The sequence below is a fragment of the Ovis aries genome, chromosome 3 (genome assembly GCF_016772045.2).
Source record: "Ovis aries strain OAR_USU_Benz2616 breed Rambouillet chromosome 3, ARS-UI_Ramb_v3.0, whole genome shotgun sequence".
Classification (NCBI taxonomy): domain Eukaryota; kingdom Metazoa; phylum Chordata; class Mammalia; order Artiodactyla; family Bovidae; genus Ovis; species Ovis aries.
The window spans coordinates 95,458,449-95,479,398 of record NC_056056.1 but is presented as its reverse complement, the minus strand read 5'-3'; the positions used below and the strand labels follow the sequence as shown (position 1 = coordinate 95,479,398).

The window sequence follows — 20,950 nt, the reverse complement described above, 5'->3', positions numbered from 1 at the left end:
AGTATCTTATAATAACCTATAATAGGAAAGAGTCTGAAAAAGATTCCATAATGGGAACGTATAATGAAGATATATGAATTATTTTGCAGTACACCTCAAATTAACACAATATTCTAAGTTAACTAGAATTCCCAAAATTTTTTCTAATAAATTAAAAAATAAATGCCCAGAAATAAGAAAACAAGTAAATGAAGGTATATCTATGAGATACTATACTCTACTACACTGTAGCTCAAACTATGCATGGTGTGCTGTGGGCTGAATCCAGTCAAATGCCTATTTATTTTTTGTCTTCATAATATCTGAGTCAGACATGACTCAGCAACTGAACTGAACTTCATTATATACTACTGTAAAAAATTAACTAAACTTTAAAATTCTTTTGGAGATGGGAGGAAAAATGGTAGCAATGTTACAAGAAATAAAACAAAAGCATTGGGGCTGTTCTGTTATTGGAAAGTACTCATACTACCCGTGGAATGCTGTAGTGTTATTTGAAAGTATACCTGAACTGGGTACAAATATATTTTACAAATTCTAGGACAATTACAAAAAAAATTTTTTATATGTTTTTCCTATAACATATATGCTAAGAAATGAGAGAAAATGTAATCACATAGATGCTCAACTAAAATCATGACAGGCATCCACCAGAGGGCAGATAGCACAAGTAAAAACTATAATCCTGCAGCCTATGGAACACAAACTGCAACAATAAAAACTTAGTAAAAAAGAGAAGGCAGAGGAATTTGTCCCAGATGAAGGAACAGGATGATAGCTCAGAAAAACAACTAAGTGGAAACGGCCAGCCTACCAGAAAAAGAATTCAGAATAATGATGGTGCAGAGCATCCAAGATTTCAGGAAAACAATGGACGCAAAGACTAAGAAGATGCAAGAAATGTTTAACAAAGACCTGAAAAACTGAAGAACAAACAGAGATGAACAATACAATAATCGAAATAAAAATACACTATAAGGAATCAATAGCAGAGAGTGTGAAGCAGAAAAACGGATATGTGACCTGGACGACAGAACAGTGGAAATCACTCCTCAGAAAAGAATAAAGAAAAAAAGAAAAAATGAAAAGAAATGAAGGCAGTCAAAGGGACCTCTGGGATAACATTAAATGCACCAATGTTCATTTATAGGAGTCCCAGAAGGAGAAGAGAAAGGTGCTGAGAAGATATTTGAAGAGATAATAGCTGAAAAGACAGAGAAAAAATGCTTAAAGCAACAAGGGAATAACAACAAATACAGGAGAATTACCATCATCAGCTGACACTCTGCAGGCCAGAGTTTAATATATATTAAAATCAATATATACATTTAAGTGATCAAAGTGGCACAATATATTTAAAGTGATGAAAAGGAAGAACCTGCAACTAAGAATGCTCTACCCAGTGAGGCTATCACACAGACTTAATGGAGAAATCAAAAGCTTTACAGAGAAGCAAAAGCTAAGAGAATTAACCACTAGACCAGCTTTGCAATAAGTGCTAAAGGAACTTCTCTAGCAGGGGAAAGACCAGAAACTTAAAACAACCCTGTACATCATACAGACAGCTATACCAAAACCTTATGGTGAACAGCAAAGACAAAAATGACAACAGATACACAGAAAAGAAAGAGCAACCCAAGCATAACACTAAAGACGGTGCTCAAACAAGAGACAGGAACAAAAGAGGAAGGGGAGAAAAATGACCTCCAAAAACAAACCCAAAACACTTAACAACATGGCGATAGGAATATATATACCAATAAATATATCAAATGTAAATGGATTAAATGCTTCAACCAAAAGACACAGACTGCCTGAATAGATACAAAAATAAGACCCCTATAAAGAGCTTCACGACCCAGATAATCACGAAGGTGTGATCACTCACCTAGAGCCAGACATTCTGGAATGTGAAGTCAAGTGGGCCTTAGGAAGCATCACTATGAACAAAGCTAGTGGAGGTGATGGAATTCCAGTTGAGCTATTTCAAATCGCTGCACTCATTATGCCAGCAAATTTGGAAAACTCAGCAGTGGCCACAGGACTGGAAAAGGTCAGTTTTCATTCCAATCCCAAAGAAAGGCAATGCCAAAGAATGCTCAAACTACCACACAATTGCACTCATCTCACACGCTAATAAAGTAATGCTTAAAATTCTCCAAGCCAGGCTTCAGCAATACGTGAACCGTGAACTTCAGATGTTCAAGCTGGTTTTAGAAAAGGCAGAGGAACCAGAGATCAAATTGCCAACATCCGCTGGGTCATGGAAAAAGCGAGCGAGTGCCAGAAAAACATCTATTTCTGCTTTATTGACTATGCCAAAGCCTTTGACTATGTGGATCACAATAAACTGTGGAAAATTCTGAAAGAGATGGGAATACTAGACTACCTGACCTGCCTCTTGAGAAACCTGTATACAGGTCAGGTAGTAACAGTTAGAACTGGACATGGAACAACAGACTGGTTCCAAATGGGAAAAGGAGTACATCAAGGCTGTATGTTGTCAGCCTGTTTATTTAACTTCTATGCAGAGTACATCATGAGAAACGCTGGGCTGGAAGAAGCACAAGCTGGAATCAAGATTGCTGGGAGAAATATCAATAACCTCAGATACGCAGATGACACCACCCTTATAGCAGAAAGTGAAGAGGAACTAAAAAGCCTCTTGATAAAAGTGAAAGAGGAAAGTGAAAAGTTGGCTTAAAGCTCAACATTCAGAAAATGAAGATATGGCATCTGGTCCCATCACTTCATGGGAAATAGATGGGGAAACAGTTGGAAACAGTGTCAGACTTTATGTTTTTGGGCTCCAAAATCACTGCTGATGGTGATTGCAGCCATGAAATTAAAAGACGCTTACTCCTTGGAAGGAAAATTATGACCAACCTAGATACCATATTCAAAAGCAGAGACATTACTTTGCCAACAAAGGTCCATCTAGTCAAGGCTATGGTTTTTCCACTAGTCATGTATAGATGTGAGAGTTGGACTGTGAAGAATTGATGCTTTTGAAGTGTGGTGTTGGAGAAGACTCTTGAGAGTCCCTTGGACTGCAAGGAGGTCCAAACAGACCATCCTAAAGGGGATCAGTCCTGGGTGTTCATTGGAAGGAATGATGCTGAAGCTGAAACTCCAATACTTTGGCCACCTCATGAGAAGAGTTGACTCAATGGAAAAGACCCTGATGCTGGGAGGGATTGGGGGAAGGAGGAGAAGGGGACAACAGAGGATGAGATGGCTGGATGGCATCACTGACTCGATGGACATGAATTTGAGTGAACTCTGGGAGTTGGTGATGGACAGGGAGGCCTGGCGTGCTGTGATTCATGGGGTCACAAAGAGTTGGACATGACTGAGTGACTGAACTGAACTGAAAAGCTGTCTATAAGAAACCCACTTCAGGGACTTCCTTGCTGGCACATTAGATAAGAATTCGCCTGCCGATGTAGGGGACACAGGTTCAACCCCTTATCCAGGAACATCCCACATGCCAAGGAGCAACTAAGCCCGTGCGCCACAACTACTGAAGCCTATGCTCTGCAATGAGAGTGGCCCCCATTCTCTACAACTAGACAAAGTCTGTGTGCAGTAACAAAGGCCCAGCACAGCCAAAAATAAATAAACTTTTTTTTTTTTAAAAGAGACCTCACTTCAGATGTAGGGATATGTACACACTGAAAGTGAGAGGAAGGAAAAATGTATTCCAGGCTAATGGAAATCTAAAGAAGGGTAGAGTTGCAATGGTCTTATCAGACAAAACAGACTTTAAAACAAGGACTACTAAAACAAAGGTCACTATATAGTCATCAAGGGACCAATGCAAGAATTAAGATATAACCATTATAAATATATATGCATCCAACACAGCAGCACCTCAATATGTATGGCAAATATTAACAGCCATACAGGGAGAAATCAATAGTAACACAACAATAGTGTGAGACTTTGTAACACTCCACTTTCATCAATGCACAAACCATCCAGAGAGAAATCAAGAAGGAAACACAAGCCTTAAATGATACATGAAATCAGATGGATTTAATTGATAATTATAGAGCATTCCATCCAAAAGAAGCAGAATAAACATTCCTCTATGTCCACACAGAATAGCCCCAGTAACAATCACGATCTGCGCCACAAAGGGAGCCGTGGGTAAATTTAGGAGGACTGAAGTTATATCAAGCATCTTTTCCAACCAAAACTGAGATTAAAAATAAACTACAAGAAAAAAAAATTACAAAACAACACAAACAGGTGGAGACTAAACAACTTGCTAATAAGCAGCCAATGGATCACTGAAGAAATCAAAGAGGAACTCAACGGCATCCCTGGTAGTCCAGTTGTTATGAATCCGTCTGCCAATGCAAGGGACATGGGTTTGATCCCTGGTCCAGGAAGATACCACATGCTGCACAGCAACTAAGCCCGTGAGCCACAATTAGTGAGTCTGCACTCTAGAGCCCGCAAGCGGGAACCACTGAGCCCACGTGCTGCAACTACTGCTCTCCGACGAGAAGCCATCACACTGCAATGAAGAGTGGCCCTCGCTCGCTGCAATTAGTGAAAGCCTGCACTCAGCAACAAAGACCCAGTCCATCAAAATAAATGACTTTTTTTAAAAGAGGAACTCAAAAAATACCTAGAGACAAGTGAAAATGAAAGCACTGCAACCCAAAATCTGTGCAATGCAGCAAAAGGAGTTTTAAAAGGGAACTTTATAGCAATACAAACTTATCTTAAAAAAACAAAAAATCTGAAATAACCTAACCTCACACCTGAAACAACTAGAGAAAGAAGAAACAATACATAAAAGTAGTAGCAGGAAAGAAATCATAGAGATCAGAGCAGAAATAAATGAAACGGAGACAAAGGAAACAACAGCAAAGATACATGAAGCTAAAAGCTAGTTCTTTGAAAAGATAAACAAAATCGATTAACCTTTACTAGACTCATCAATTAAAAAACAGAAACGACTCCAATCAATAAAATTAGAGATGAAAAAGGATAAGCTACAAATGACACCACAGATATACAAAGGATCATGAGAGACTTTTACCAGCGACTGTATACAAATAAAATGGACAACCTGGAAGAAATGGACAAATTCTTAGAAAGGTACAATCAGAGTTGAACTGTGAAGAAAGCTGAGCGCCAAAGAATTGATGCTTTTGAACTGTGGTGTTGAAAAAGACTCTTGAGAGTCCCTTGGACTGCAAGGAGATCCAACCAGTCCATTCTAAAGGAGATCAGTCCTGAGTGTTCTTTGGAAGGACTGATGCTAAAGCTGAAACTCCAATTCTCCACCTCATGCCAAGAGTTGACTCACTGGAGAAGACCCTGATGCTGGGAGGGATTGGGGGGCAGGAGGAGAAGGGGACGACAGAGGATGGGAGAGCTGGATGGCATCACCGACTCAATGGATGTGAGTTTGAGTGAACTCAGGGAGTTGGTGATGGACAGGGAGGCCTGGCATGCTGCGATTCATGGGGTCGCAAAGAGTTAGACACGACTGAGTGACTGAACTGACTGAACTGAACTGAAGGGAAACAAAAGCAAAGATAAGCAAATGCATTACATCAAACTAAAAAGCTACCACACAGCAAAGGGAACTACCAATGAAACAAAAAAGGCAGCCAACTGAATAGAAGATATCTGCAAACAATCAATGTATCTAACAAGGGATTAATACCCAACATATACAAAGAATTCATACAACTCAAATAAAAAATTCAGACAACCCAGTGAAAAAATGGGCAAAGGTTATGAATGACATTTTCATTAAAAAAAAAAAAAAAGACACATAGATGGCTAACAGACACACAAAACAATGCTCAACATCACTAATCATCAGGGAAATGTAAATTTTACAAAGTCACTAAAATATCAACTCATACTTGTTAGAATGGTTATGAAAAGGACAACATATAAGACGTGTTGAGGAGGATATGAAGAAAAAGGAACACTTGCACACTGTTGTTGAGAATGTAAATTGGTGCAGCCACTATGGAAGACAGTATGGAGGTTCCTCACAAAATTAAAAATATAACCATCACATGATCCATCAATTAACTTATGTATATTTTTCCAAAGAAAATGAAGCACTAATTCAAAAAGATATATGCACTCCTATATCCATTTCATCATTATTTCTAACAGTCAAGATATGGAAGTAATCTAAGTATACATACATATACACCACATGGTTAATATACCATAAAAAAGAATGAAACCTTGCCATTTTAAACAATATGGATGGACTTACAGGGTACTACAGTAAGTAAAATAAGTCAAAGATAGACTAATACTGTATGATTTCAATTACATGGGGAATCTAAAACATAAACGGACAGACGTAATAAAACAGAAATAGTCTCATGGACAGAACTGCCGGGGTCCAGCCCCGGTGGATCCAGGGAATTCGAAGGGTGGACGGCGTCGGCGTGGAAAGACTTGTTTATTTATTAATGAAAGATTAGATTAAGAAACTATAGTGTAGTAAGAAGATTAAGTGGAAGAAGAGGGCTGAATAGCTTGGTTTACGCGGAAGGCCAATAAAATTCCAGACAAGGAATTTGCACCATCTACGTTGGGCCACCGGCGCCCGCTTGAATATCTAAGGGCGCCTCGCCTTAAGCTCCCTTTCTCGCGGGTCTTAACAGCCGGGGCAAGTAAGTAGACGTGGAGAGCCTCCGCGCTCCAGGTGGAAATTCAGCCCGAAATTAAAGTAAAGAGCAGAGAGAGGGAAAGAGAGAGAAGAAGAAAGAGAGAGAGACACGGGGGGAGCCAGAGTGCCAAGAAACCAGGCTGGGAGACTAGTTAGAGAAGCTGGTCCAAGAAGCTGGCCCCGGGCCCCCGGTCCCTGGCCCCGGGAAGCTGGCCCCTGGAGCTGGCCCCATCCTTTATTGTTCAGAAGGCCTTTTATACTTTTGATAAAACACAGAGATCAATGGGTAACACAAGATTATGTAGCGTTCGCAGCTCAGGTTCTTTCTATACATCATTTGGTATACAAAAGGTCTCAGGTGATTTACATTATCTTCTGGCCAAGAGGCTTGTTAACACTTTTGGCTCTCTTCCTTAATGAATGTTAATCTTGTTTCCCCTGAAGTGTTTTTCTTTAATCTACATCTCCTTAAAGCATTAGCATTAAAGTTACATCTCTATAGAACAAAGGTGCAGTGGGACACAACAAAGAGGGTACTTAACTCAAAGATCTAATGTTGCTAACACAAGGTCTACTACTTGTTATTTTAACTATATCTACAACTAAAGGATGTGAAAATTTGGCAGCAAATATTGATTCAACAAATGAAACCTTTAATCAGTCCTATTCTAAAGATTTTGACTCCTCGGAAGCTCCTACATTCCTAGGATGTTTTAAGCTTCCTGTGCCTCCTGCGGTCAGGAGGCCTCAAACAATCACACGCACAGCTGTACGAGTCCTGCAGGCAGGCTAGAAAGCCATCAGAGGGTTTTTTGGATTGAGACACTCTTTCAAATGCAGAAGACTAAAGCCCTGAATTGACTTTTTCCAGAAAATGTCAGAAGAGTGGAAAAGCAGAGCACAAAAGCTGGCAGATTTTTGTTGGGGTACATGCTTAGGAATTTCCAGAGGGGTCCCTGAAGTCTGAGCACGCCTTGCATATGTCAGCTTCCTTCCTCATGACCTTGTCACGGGCGGGATTCCTCACACTGGCTCCCGGCACAGAACAAACAAGTGGTTGCCAGAGGGGAGGCAGACAGGAAGGAAGAGCAAAATAGGTGAGGAAGGCTAAGATGTACAAAATAAATGAGTCATGGGGATGAAATGTACAACATAGAGGGAATATATCAACATGTAAAACTAAAATCCAATCTAATTCATAGTTTCAAAAACTGATAACCTTTCCAAAACTGATAAGCCAAATAATTATGCTATATCACTGACAATCTTCTAAGACACTGTATGAATTAAGTCATTAAGTGTACATATCTGATAGCTATATCAATTTTTATAGAATAATAGCAGTTATAGATTTAAAATAGATAACCAACAGGTCCTACTGTATAGCACAGGGAACTCTGCTCAATCTTATGTGGCAGCCTGGATGGGAGGGATTTGGGGGGAAATGGACACATATAAACAACATTGTTAACTGGCTATACTTCAATATAAAATTAAAAGTTAAAATAGTAACAGTTGTCAATTATTGAGTACTACCTAGATATCACACACCCCAGCATTTTATAGGCATTATCTCATGTAAGCCATAGCATAACCCTGCAAGAGAGATATGTCCCATTACTATTCATAATAGCAGACAAAATCTGTAGAATCAAATTCTTAAATCTTAACTTTTGACGACTTAAGAGTCCCAGCCCTTTAGCCAAAGACTATCAGTGACTCAGCAGGAGTCATCAATGCCCAGGTAAGAGATTCAAATTACACACCCTTTCTGTCACATTTTATCTCTTAATTTTTAGATTTCTTGTATACCTTGGACAAGTCAGTTGTTCTCCCTTGACCAAACAACTTTGCTTTGATCTCTTCTACTTTCCTCCTGTCATCTTCATTTAATTCTGAAATGGAGTAGCCATATTCATGAGCCATATTATACTTCAGATTCCAGGCTGGAGAGAAAAGATAAAAGCATTCGAGATAATACAGTGCAAAACTATCAGAGATTACAAGAGCAGAGATCATCATCAATATAGCCAATTTAACGCCTACCACAGTGCTTAGTAAACAGTATGTGCTCTCCATTTCATAATAAACTATTCGAAGTTCCTGAGAGAGATAATTTCACTGAAAAGTCAGATTTAAAAACAAATAAAAACATATTCTACAGACATTTCTCCAGTGAGGCCACTTGAAATATAGTATTTAGCTAATTTCATCTTAATCTTCCTGCCAATCAAAAAAGAGTCCCTTTGTCTCCCCTATTAGCTCCTGCTACAGTCTTTGCCACTTCCACAGTTGTTAATATTTTAAAATAATAAATAAAACCTGGGAGTTTCTGGAGAATCAAAATAAACACAAATGATCAAAAGAATGGTATAGGAAGCTGACCTCAAGAGATTTCCAGGTAGGCCTGAATTGCTTAAAAGTTGCCTTCCAAAATATATTTATTTGCCATGTTATCGCAAAGATTTTTTTTCTTTTTTAATGTAATTCTACAATTTAGAGATTAACGGAATTTAACTCTAACCCAAGTTTTAGTGTTAAATACTTTCATTCAGTTTTTCCTAATGTCTATCTAAGATCTGCTTTAAGAATCTCATTAGAGAAGGGGATAGAAAATATATATAAGTTTTATGAAACACAATGACTTATTCTCTAAGTCAAATACTCTAATGAGTATTTTATTGCCTCCACAATGAGGACAGTACAATGAAAAGATTAGGAAAACATTCGAGCTTTAGGAGTTTGGAAACCCAGATTTTCTTACTTTTCTTCAGACACCAGAACTTACAGTTCCTCAAGACCTCAAACTAGCACTATTAATACTGTGACTTCATTATTGGTTAAATGAGTTTATTCTGGGATGCCAGTAGATAATGCAATCATTTTAACAGTTCTACAAGAACAGTTCTACAAGAAAATTATCTAGAGAGTCAAGTATTTAACTTTAAGCAAATTAAAAAATGTTTGAGTTTGACCTGCCTTTATAAAAAATTATCTTTTCCTACCTCGTGCTCGTACCCGAGATTCCTCTTCCTCTGCATTTTTGAGTATCTGTTTAGCATGGTTCAGTGAGGATTCACATTTCAGAAGGTTTTTCACATGTGCAGCCAGTGAATCTACACTGCTTCGACCACCATCATCACTCTCTAACACCCCCTCTTCCTCTCTGCTATCTGTCATGCTTGTCTTGGGTGAAGAATATGGAAAGAAATTTAGAAGCACATCAGAAACTGACTCCAAGGAATTACTGTCCCATGAGCAAGAACTTGCATCACTACTTGAATCACTTTTAATGATAGTCATCATAGGGATAACAATCTTATTCCCAATGGACCTACTATACTCTTCAGGTTCAGATCTCATTACAGATCTGGCTGCCCTATATTGTTTAAGGGTTTCATCAAATGCCACTCTGGCTTTGCCTTCTGCTTCCTGTAAAGGACTTCTAACTGTAGTTGAACTAATAAACTCCCAATTTTCAATGCCTCTCTGGCATTTCAGATTCGTCTGTGTGCTAATATCCTTCTGTATACACTTGTTGCTTGGGCTTTCTTCTGTGAATGGCTGTCTCTGAGACAAATCACCATTGGATTCATCAGTTGTGAGGGGTTCTTTGAAGCAAACCATCTTCTTAGATTGTATAAATGAAATATCACTAACATTTCTGAAAGGGACAAGGGGAGTAGGAAAATTGTATCGTCTTAGCGCTATATTTTCTGCTTCCATTAAAAGTGTCTGAATCTCTTTAAGAGTTTTGGAACTGTTTTCTGTATCCCGCATTTCCTCAGAGCCAGCATCTTCAAAACCAGAAGATTCTGGCTTATTTATTACAACTCTACCATCAGCCTGAGAATTTAAAGTCATATTATTTGAGATAACACTGGTGTGAGAAGAATCCAAATTATCTGTTAGCCTTTGAACATGATGTGAAACAAGTTTGTGCTTCTCACTATGTGAGTAAGTACCAGGGGGACCTGTTGATAACCCAGTCATCTGATCAGCTTGCCCAAGACTGCTTGAGAACTTCAGGTTATCTTCAGTTAGATGTCTTTCTGGGAAATCCTGATGGTACAATATAGCTGGTTTCTCTCTATGTGAAAAGGAACTAGGAGGAACCACTGGTAACACAGTTTTTTTGTCAGCTGGTCCAGGAACTGTTGAAACCTTCAGTGAATCTTCCCTTAGATGTTTATCTGGCAGTTCCTGTGGGTAGAAAATATTAGATTTCTCTCTGTGTGAATGGGAACTAGAAAGAGGTATTGGTATCCGAGAATTCACATCAGTTGGCTCAGCAACAGGTGAAATCTTCAGAATATCTCCACTTTGATGTCTATCTGCCAACTGCTGTTGCAAGAAAATACTAGGCTTTACTCTCTGAGGATAAGAATTAGGGAAACCTGTCAATAATGGAGCCTTCTGGTCAGCTGGCCCAATTACAGTTGAAGTCTTGGGCTTCTCTCTATGTGAGTAGGAACCAGAGGGGGTTAATGGTAACTCAGTCTTTTGACTGTCTGGTAAAATCTTGAGTTTCTCTTTATGTGAGTAAGAACTAGAAGGTCCTATTGGTATCTCAGCATTCTGATCAGGTGGTCCAGGAAGAGCAAAAACTTTCAAAGCTTCCTCAGTAAGATCTGGTAACTCCTGCTGGTAAGAAAAGATGGGACTCTCTCTATGTGAATAGGAAGCAGGGGGCACAATTCGCACACCAATGGTCTGGTCTGCTTGTCTAGGAACCCCTAAACCTTTTAAAGCATTTTCATTAGCATCTGGCAACTCTTGCTGGTAAGAAATGATGGGCTTTTCTCCATATGAGTAAGAAGTAGAGGTTACTGGTGGTATCCCAATCTTCTGGTCAGCTGGTCCAGGAACCTCAAAAACTTTCAAAGCCACCTGAGTAAGATCTGGTGACTCTTGCTGGTAAGAAATGACGGGCTTCTCTCCATATGAATAGGAACTAGGTGGTACTGTAGGTATCCCAGTCTTCTGGTCAGATGGTCCAGTAACATCTGAAACCTTCAGAGCCTCCACAGTCAGTTGACTGTCAGGCAAGGCCTGCTGGTAGAAAATAATGGGTTTTTCGTTATATGAGAAGGAAGGAGAGGTTACTATGGGTATCCCAGTCTTCTGGTCAGCCTGTGAAGGAGTATTTGAAACATTCAGAGCCTCTTCAGGAAGGTATGAATCTGGTGAGATCTGCTGGTAGAAAACAATGGGCTTCTCTTTCTGTGAGTAGGAAGGAGAGGTTACTATAGGTATCCCAGTTTTCTGGTCACCTGTTCCAGAAACACCTGAAATTTTCAGAGCCTCTCCAGTTATATGGCTATCTGGCAACTCCTGTTGGTAGAAAATACTGGATTCCTCTCTATGTGAATAGGAACCAGAAGGTTCTGATGTCCCAGCCTTCTGGTCAGCTGGTCCAAGAACAGTTGAATCTTTCAGAGTCTCTTCAAATAAGTGACTGCTGGGTGAGGCCTGCGGGTAGAAAATACCAGGCTTCTCTCTATGTGAGTAGGAACTAGCAGGCAGTAAGAGGACCCCAGTCTTCTGGTCACTTGGCCTTGATGCAGGTGAAACTTTCAGAGCTTCTTCAGTTAGACTACCATCTGGTAACACCTGCTGATAGAAAAGACCACTTGGCTTCTCTCCAAATAAGTAAGACCGAGAGGACCCTGTTATTATCCCAGTGTTCTGGTCAGTTCTAGGAAGAGCCGAAACTTTTAGAACCTCTTCAGTTAGAAGCCTGCCTGGCAACTCCTGCTGGTAAAAAGTAATGGGCTTCTCCCTGTATGAGTAGGAAGTAGAGGGTGCTGTCTGTATGCCAGTGTTCTGGTCTACTGGTCCAGGAATAGCTGAAATATTCTGAGTCTGATCACTTAGATGACTGTCTGGCAACTCCTGCTGATAGAAAAGACTGGTCTTCCCTCCATGTGAGTAGAAAGCAGGGGGCACTATCGGTATTCCACTCTTCTGGTGAGCTAGTCCAGAAACAGCTGGAACTTTCTGAGCCTCTTTAGTTAGATGACTGTCTGGCAAATCCTGTTGGTAGAAAATAACGGGCTTCTCTCTATGTAAATAAGAAGCAGAAGTTATTATAGGAATCCCGATCTTCTGCTCAGCAGGTCCAGGAGCAGCTGAAGCTTTCTGAACTTGTTCAGTTAGATGACTGTCTGGCAATTCTTGTTGGTACAAAATACTGGGTTTCTCTCTATGTGAGTAAGAAGTAGAGGGTATGACAGGAATCCTAGCCTTCTGCTCAGCCAATCCAGGAACAGATGAAACTTCTGGAACTTCGTGAATTACATGAACGTCTGGCAACTCTTGCTGGTACAAAATACTGGGCTTCTCTCTATGTGAATAGGAAGCAGAGGCTACTGTTGATATCCCAGTCTTCTGCTCAGCCAATCCAGGAACAGATGAAACTTTCTGAGCCTGTTCAGTTACATGACTCTCTGGCAACTCTTGCTGGTAGAAAATATGAGGTTTCTCTCTATGTGAATAGGAAGTAGAAGGCACAGTAGGAATCCCAGTCTTCTGCTCAAAGGGTCCAGCAGCAGCTGAAACTTGCTGAACCTCTTGAATTAGATGACTGTCTGGCAACTCTTGTTGGTAGAAAATACTGGACTTCTCTCTATGTGAATAGGAAGTAGAAGGCACAGTAGGAATCCCAGTCTTCTGCTCAAGGGGTCCAGCAGCAGTTGAAACTTGCTGAACCTCTTGAATTAGATGACTGTCTGGCAACTCTTGTTGGTAGAAAATACTGGACTTCTCTCTATGTGAATAGGAAGCAGAGGGTACTGTAGGAATCCCAGTCTTCTGCTCAGCCAGTCCAGGAACAGATGAAACTTTTTGAGACTGTTCAATTAGCTGACTGTCTGACAATTCTTGCTGATACACAATACTGGGCTTCTCTCTATGTGAATAGGAAGCAGAGGGTATTGCAGGAATCCCAGTCTTCTGCTCAGCCAATCCAGGAACAGCTGAAACTTGCTGAACTTCTTGAATTAGATGACTGTCTGGCAACTCTTGTTGGTACACAACATTAGGCTTCTCTCTCTGTGAATAGGAAGTAGAGGGTACTATCGATATCCCAGCCTTCTGCTCAACCAATCCAGGAGCAGCTGAAACTTGATGAGCCTCCTGAATTAGACGTCTGTTTGGCAATTCTGGTTGGTAGAAAATACTGGGCTTCTCTTTATTTGAGTAAGAAGGAGAGGTTACAGTAGGAACCCCAGTCTTCTGCTCAGCCAATCCAGGAGCAGCTGAAACTTGATGAGCCTCCTGAATTAGACGTCTGTTTGGCAATTCTGGTTGGTAGAAAATACTGGGCTTCTCTTTATTTGAGTAAGAAGGAGAGGTTACAGTAGGAACCCCAGTCTTCTGCTCAGCCAATCCAGGAGCAGCTGAAACTTTCAGAGTCTGCTCAGTTGGATGACTATCTGGCAATGTCTGTTGATAGAAAATATGAGGCTTCTCTCCATATGAGTAAGTAGAGGATAGAGTAGGCAATCCACTCTTTTGATCAACCGGTATAGGAGAAGCCAAAACTTTCAGAGCTTCTTCAGGTAGCTGACTGTCTGGTAAGACCTGATGGTAGAAAATACCAGGCTCCTCTCCAACTGAGTAAGAACTAGCAGGTACTATTGGTTTTCCAGTCTTTTGATCAACTAGTCCAGGAAGAACTGAAACATTCAGAGACTCTTCAGTTTGATGACTGTCTGGCAATGCCTGTGGGTAGAAAATACTGTGCTTCTCTCCAAGCAAGTAGGAACTTGGAGGAACCGTAGACAGACCTGTCTTCTGGTCACCAAGTCCAGGAACAGCTCCAGCTTTTAGAGCCTCTTCAGTTAGATGACTGTCTGGCAAGGCTTGTGGGTAGAAGATATTTGGCTTCTCTCTTTGTGAGTACAAACTAGAGGACACTGCTGCTATTCCAGTCTTCTGGTCAGCTAGGCCAGGAATAGCTGAAATTTTTAAAGTCTCTTCAGTCAGACGACTGTCCACTAAAGTCTGCTGGTTGAGAGTATCAGTATATCCACCAATATTCTTCACTTGAGGAGACCTTCCAGCCAATTGAGGAAAGTCCTCAGGGGACAAGGATAACAGAGATACAGTGTCTGAATCTTCAGGAAAGGTAGTGATGCCTGGTTTAAAGGTGGACTGAGGAATTTCAGCTGTGCCTCCTTTAGAAGTATCCCCTAAAGAAAAAAGGATTTGTTAATATTTTTAATATTATAAATACACACACACACTTATATATATAGAATTAAAATGTATTCCTTTTATGCATTAAAAGAAATCAGGCAAGCTTTTCTTCTACCAGACTTTACGCTACCAGAAAGGACTCCAAAAGGAATAACTCACCATCAGTAGAAATAAAGATTTACAGATAAAGATGTTAATTACAAAGTGATTTATAACAACAAACTAATGTGGAAATAAATATTCAATGAGAGTAATTTTTTAAAAATAGCAGCATATATATTTTATGAAATATTATGTGGAGCTTAAAATTTAGATTTTAAAGAATATTCATTATGATGAACAAATCATATCTACTATGGCATTTGATTTCATGCTACTTATAAGCTAATAAGTTAGCCTGTTACTGTGTCATGTATGTTGTCAGAAAAAAAAAAGACTTCTCAATCAAAGACAAAATATTTTATTCCATGGGATAGTAAAGGAAAATCAACTTATTTTCAAAAATTCCCTTTCACCTAAGTCATATGAGGGCAGAGCAATATAGCCCAGATGGAGGCTATACATGCAATGGATTTAAATGATTCTCCTAATAAACACACTGTGAATAAAATATGTATTTCTAACTACATGAAACTCTAAAGACTCCAAAGGTTACACTAAAAAGTTTGAAATTAATTCTATATGACATGGGGAATTGTTGACTGATCTGATCAATACTGCAGAAACAGATTCAGGATGAGTGGAAGGAATAAAAGGGTAAGCAGTACCATCCAAAAGAACTTTCTGCAACAATGGAAACATGCTATATTTGTATTATCTAATGTGCTGTGCTTAGTCATTTAGTCACGTCTGATTCTTTGTGACCCCAGGAACTGTAGCCCACCAGGCTCCTCTGTAAGGGGATTCTCCAGGCAAGAATACTGGAGTGGGTTGCCATGCTCTCCTCCAGGAAATCTTCCCAACCCAGGGATCAAACCCAGGTCTCTGGCATTGCAGGTGGATTCCTTCCCGTCTAAGTCACCAGGGAAGCCCAACATTGCTGGAGTGGGTAGCCTATCCCTTCTCCAGGAGATCTTCAGACCCAGGAATCAAACTGGGGTCTCCTGCATTACAGGCAAATTCTGATACTGTATTATCTAAGACAGTAATTCTAAATGAAGTAGTTCTGAGTAACGGTAAAAAATAAATAACTGCAATAAAAGTAACAAAATTTGACATTCACTTGGTGATTCAAAAAAATGAATGTTTACTCTGTTCTAGCCACTGTTCTAGATATAGGAAATAGAGCAGCAAACAAAGCTTGCATTCCAATTCTGCCTCAGAGTTTACATTCTACCAGAAGAAAGCAGACAATAAATTATTAAAACTTGGTATGACAGACGGTGATAGATGATTAATATATACAGCAAACATGATCTATACCTTACACAGAGGGAAAGTAAGTTTCAAAGATGATGAAGCAACAGTGCTTTTCATTGAGAAGATCTTGTTAAGTTGCAGATTCTCACTAAGTGGGTCTGGGATGAAAGCTGAAATCCTGCAGTTCTAACAAGCTCCCTGATAATGCACAATACTACTGACCCTCAGACTACATTTTGAATAGTTGTACCTTAATTGCCAGGCCCTTTAACCCTTTAATTCTAACTCTTAATTCTGAACTCCTTTCACTAAAACAAATAGCCATTCTAAAACCATTAATGAGTTTTAAAACAAAAAAAGTAGCTGAATATATGATGAAACAGGTTGAGTTAATGACTAATGATTGCAAAGAACTAAAGTACCAAGTAATAACTCGTCAAGAAAACTAAAAACGAATATAAGCTACACAGTAACTTGAGAAGGAATATGGGTTACAGAAATCTTTGTGAGGAAAAAAACAGCTAGAAAATTAATAAATCAACACAGACTGACAAAATGAACAACCAATGGGTCAAAGAAAAAAATCAAAAAGGAATTAAAAAATACATACCTGCAGACAAATGAAAATGGAAATATGCCATACTAAAACTTAAGAGGATACAACAAAAAGTTCAGAGAGAAGGTTATAGCAACAAATAACCACGTCAAGAAACAAGAAAAACAGCAAATAAACATCTGAACTTTACAACTCAAAGACCTAGAAAAAGAAAAATAAAGCTCCAAGTTAGAAAGGAAGGAAATAACAAAGATCAGTCTGGAAATAAATAAAATAGAGACTAAAAAGACAGTGTAAAAGATCAATGAAACTAAGGACTTGTTCTTTAAAAAGATAAACTGATAGTCCTTCAGCTAGATTCCGAAGAGAAAAAAGGGACACAAATAAACTAAGAAATGAAAAAGATGTTACAAATAATAGCACAGAAATAATAAGGATAAGAGACTGCTAGGAACAATTATGGACTAACAAATTTGACAACCCAGAAGAAATGGATAAATTTCTAGAAACATATCAATACAATCTACCAAGTCTCAATCATGAAACAAGAAATCTGAACAGACTAGTAAGGAGATTGAATCAGTACTCAAAAGTATCCCAACAAATAAAAGTCCAGGTCCAGAATTTATAGAACTGAATTCTATGAAACATTCAGAGAATTAAAACCAACACTTACCAAATTTTTCTAAAAAGTAGAAGAGAGAACACTTCCAAGCTCACTTCACTAACCTATCATTACCCTAATACCAAAATCAGACCAGGACATTACATAAAAAGAAAATTACAGGCCTGATAAATTTAGATCTAAATTGAAGACTTGATAAATTTAGACCTAAAAATCCTCCGCAAAATATGAGCAAACCAAATTCAACAATACATGAAAGGGGTGCTATACCATAATCAAGTGGAAATTATTCCAGGGAACATTAACAAATCAATCAGTGAAATACACTTTGTTAACAAAATGAAGGATAAATTATATGATCTCAATATACACAGAAAAAGCATTTGACAAGATTTACTACCCACTTATAATAAGAATTCTCAACAAAAGGGATATACAAGGAATGCACCTCAACATAAAGGTTATATAAGATCACATTCAAGGGTGAAAACCTAAATACTTCTCCTCTAACATTGGGAAGAAGACAAGGATGCTCATTCTCATCACTTTTACTCAGCTTAGTTTGGGAAGTCCTAGTGGAGTAATTAGGCAAGAAAAAGAAATAAAAGGTATCCAAGTCAGAAAAGAAGAAAAGCTGTCTCTACTGCAGGTAACATGATGCTATATACAGAAAACCCTAAAGACTCCAACAACAAAAAAAAAGAATTCAGTAAAGTTGTGAGATACAAAATCACTATACAAAAAAAGTTACATTTCTATGCAGTAAATATGAATGATCAGAAAACAAAATTAAGAAAACAATCACACTTACAATTGCATCAAAAAGAATAAAATACCTAGGAATAAATTTAACCAAGGAGGTGAAAGATCTGTATGTTGAAAACTATAAATAAGACACAGTTGAAAGTAATGGAAGACCCAAAGAAATGGAAAGACAGTCTGTACTTAGGGACTTCCTCAAGGTCAAGTGTGCCTTTAGGAATTATCACTACAAACAAAGCTAGTGGAGATGATGGAATTCCAGTTGAGCTATTTCAAATCGCTGCACTCAATCTGCCAGCAAATTTGGAAAACTCAGCAGAAGCCACAGGACTGGAAAAGGTCAGCTTTCATTCCAACCCCAAAGAAAGGCAATGCCAAAGAATGTTCAAACTACCACACAATTGCACTCATCTCACACGCTAGCAAATTAATGCCCGAAATTCTCTAAGCCAGGCTTCAATAGTACTTGAACCAAGAACTTCCAGATGTTCAACCTGGTTTTAGAAAAGGCAGAGGAACCAGAGATTGAATTGCCAACATCCGCTGGATCATCAAAAAAGCAAGAAAGTTCCAGAAAAACATCTATTTCTACTTTATTGACTACACCAAAGCCTTTGACTGTGTGGATCACAACAAACTGTGAGAAATTCTTCAAGAGATGGGAATACCAGACCACCTTACCTGCCTCCTAAGAAATCTGTATGCAGGTCAAGAAGCAACAGTTAGAACCAGACATGGAACAACAGACTGGTCCAAAATTGGGAAAGGAGTACAACAAGTACGTATATTGCCACGCTGCTTATTTAACTTATATGCAGAGTACATCATGTGAAATGCTGGGCTGGATAAAGCACAAGCTGGAATCAAGACTGCTGGGAGAAATAACAATAATTTCAGATATACAGATGACACAACCCTTTGGCAGAAAGCAAAGAACTAAAGAGCCTCTTGATGAAAGAGGCGAGTGAAAAAGCTGGTTTAAAATTCAATGTTCAAAAAACTAAGATCCAGTCCCATCACTTCATGGAAAATAGTTGGGGAAACACTGGAAACAGTGGCAGACTTTATTTTGGGGGGCTCCAAAATCACTGCAGATAATGACTGCAACCATGAAATTAAAAGACGCTTGCTCCTTGGAAGAAAAGCTATGACCAGCCTAGACAGCATGAGATATTACTTTGCCGACAAAAGTCTGTCTAGTCAAAGCTATGGTTTTTCCAGTAGTCATGTATGGATGTGAGAGCTGGACCATAAAAAAAGCTGAGGGCCGAAGAATTGATGCTTTTGAACTGTGGCATTGGAGAAGATGCTTGAGAGTCCCTTGGACTGCAAGATCAAACCAGTCAATCCTAAAGGAAATCAGTCCTGAATATTCACTGGAAGGACTGATACTGAAGCTGAAGCTCCAACAGTTTGGCCACCTGATGGGAAGTACTGACTCACTGGAAAAGACCCTGATGCTGGGAAAAAGTGAAGGCAGGAGGAGAAAAAGATGACAGAGGATGAGATGGTTGGATGGCATCATCAACTGGATGGACATGAGTTTGAGCAAGCTCCAGGAGTTGGTGAGGGACAGGGAAGCCTGGCATGCTGCAGAGCATGGGGTCACCAAGAGATGGACACAACTGAGCAACTGAACTGAACTGAACAAGAAGATGAAAACAGGAGACAGTAAAAGAGAACTGAGTTAAAACCATAGGCAGAGGAGGGGAGAATGGATGGAGATCACAGTAAGGGAGGCTCTACACATACCAAAGCCTCTGGTTTCCAGTGAATTCGGAAGGTCCATAATGCCAGAGAAACATTAGATTTATTTAAATTACTAGACAGGACTTCCCTGGTGGTCCAGTTGTTAAGAATCCACCTGCCAATGCAGGGGACACAGGTTGAATCCCTAGTCTGGGAAGATTCCACATGTCACATGGCAACTGAGCCCAGTCTCCACAAGTACTGAGCCCTTGCATTACAACTACTGAGCCCACATGTCCCAGAGGCAGTGCGCCGCAGCTACAGAAGGAAGCCACTGCAATGAGAAGCCTGTACACCACAACTACAGGTAAGCCCCCATGCACCCACAAAAACCCAGCACAACCAAATATAAATAAATACATCTTTTAAGAAAAATTTTAATAATCAGACGAGCAAAACAATAACAAATATTCTCAGCACCAGAGAAGCAATTAGCATCCAGGGCTACAACAATATATTATCTAAAATGTCCAGTTTATAAAAACATTGAGACATACAAAGAAAAAGTGAACTATTCATAGAAAAAAAATAAGTAACCAATAGAAACTGCCTTTAAAGAGACCCACAGGTTGGATTTGGCCAGCAAAGATTTCAAGGCAGTTATTATAAATATGCTCAAAGAAGAAAAGAAAATCATGCTTAAAAACTAAAAGAAGGTAATGGCAATGTCTCATAAATATAAAGTAAGGTTATAGTACTTATTATAAATGAACCAAATGGAAGTTCAACTTCCATTTGGGGCTGAAAAGTATTACTGAAATGAAAAACTTCCTAGAGGCTCAACGGTAAATAGGGACAGACAGAGGAATCAGTGAACGTGATGATAACAGAGACTATGCAGGATGAAGGACAGCCCCCCAAAAGAATAAAAGAACATGAACAAAGGCTCAGAGAGCTATTAAACAAGACTAAGCACACTGACACATGTGTAATGGGGGATTATCTGAGGCAGAAAAGGGAAAAAAAATACTCAAAGGAAATAATGTTTGAAAACTTCCCAAATTTGATGAAAAACACCCTATATATCTAACAA

At 39.2% G+C, this 20,950-nt stretch overlaps 1 protein-coding gene across 5 annotated transcripts in view; it reads right to left on the bottom strand.

The window, feature by feature from the left end:
* The window catches only part of ALMS1 (ALMS1 centrosome and basal body associated protein), a 191,109-nt gene that overhangs the window by 108,772 nt on the left and 61,387 nt on the right, over positions 1-20,950 (bottom strand). For 3 of the 5 annotated variants that reach the window (XM_027967008.2, XM_042248093.1, XM_042248090.1), the window contains 2 exons: positions 9,670-14,859; positions 8,477-8,610 (listed from right to left, as the gene is read on the bottom strand). In XM_027967008.2, the coding sequence (XP_027822809.2) occupies positions 8,477-8,610; positions 9,670-14,859 (5,324 nt within the window). The remainder of the gene's footprint in view (positions 1-8,476; positions 8,611-9,669; positions 14,860-20,950) is intronic. The other 2 variants (XM_042248089.1, XM_060412347.1) reach the window with 1 other exon arrangement.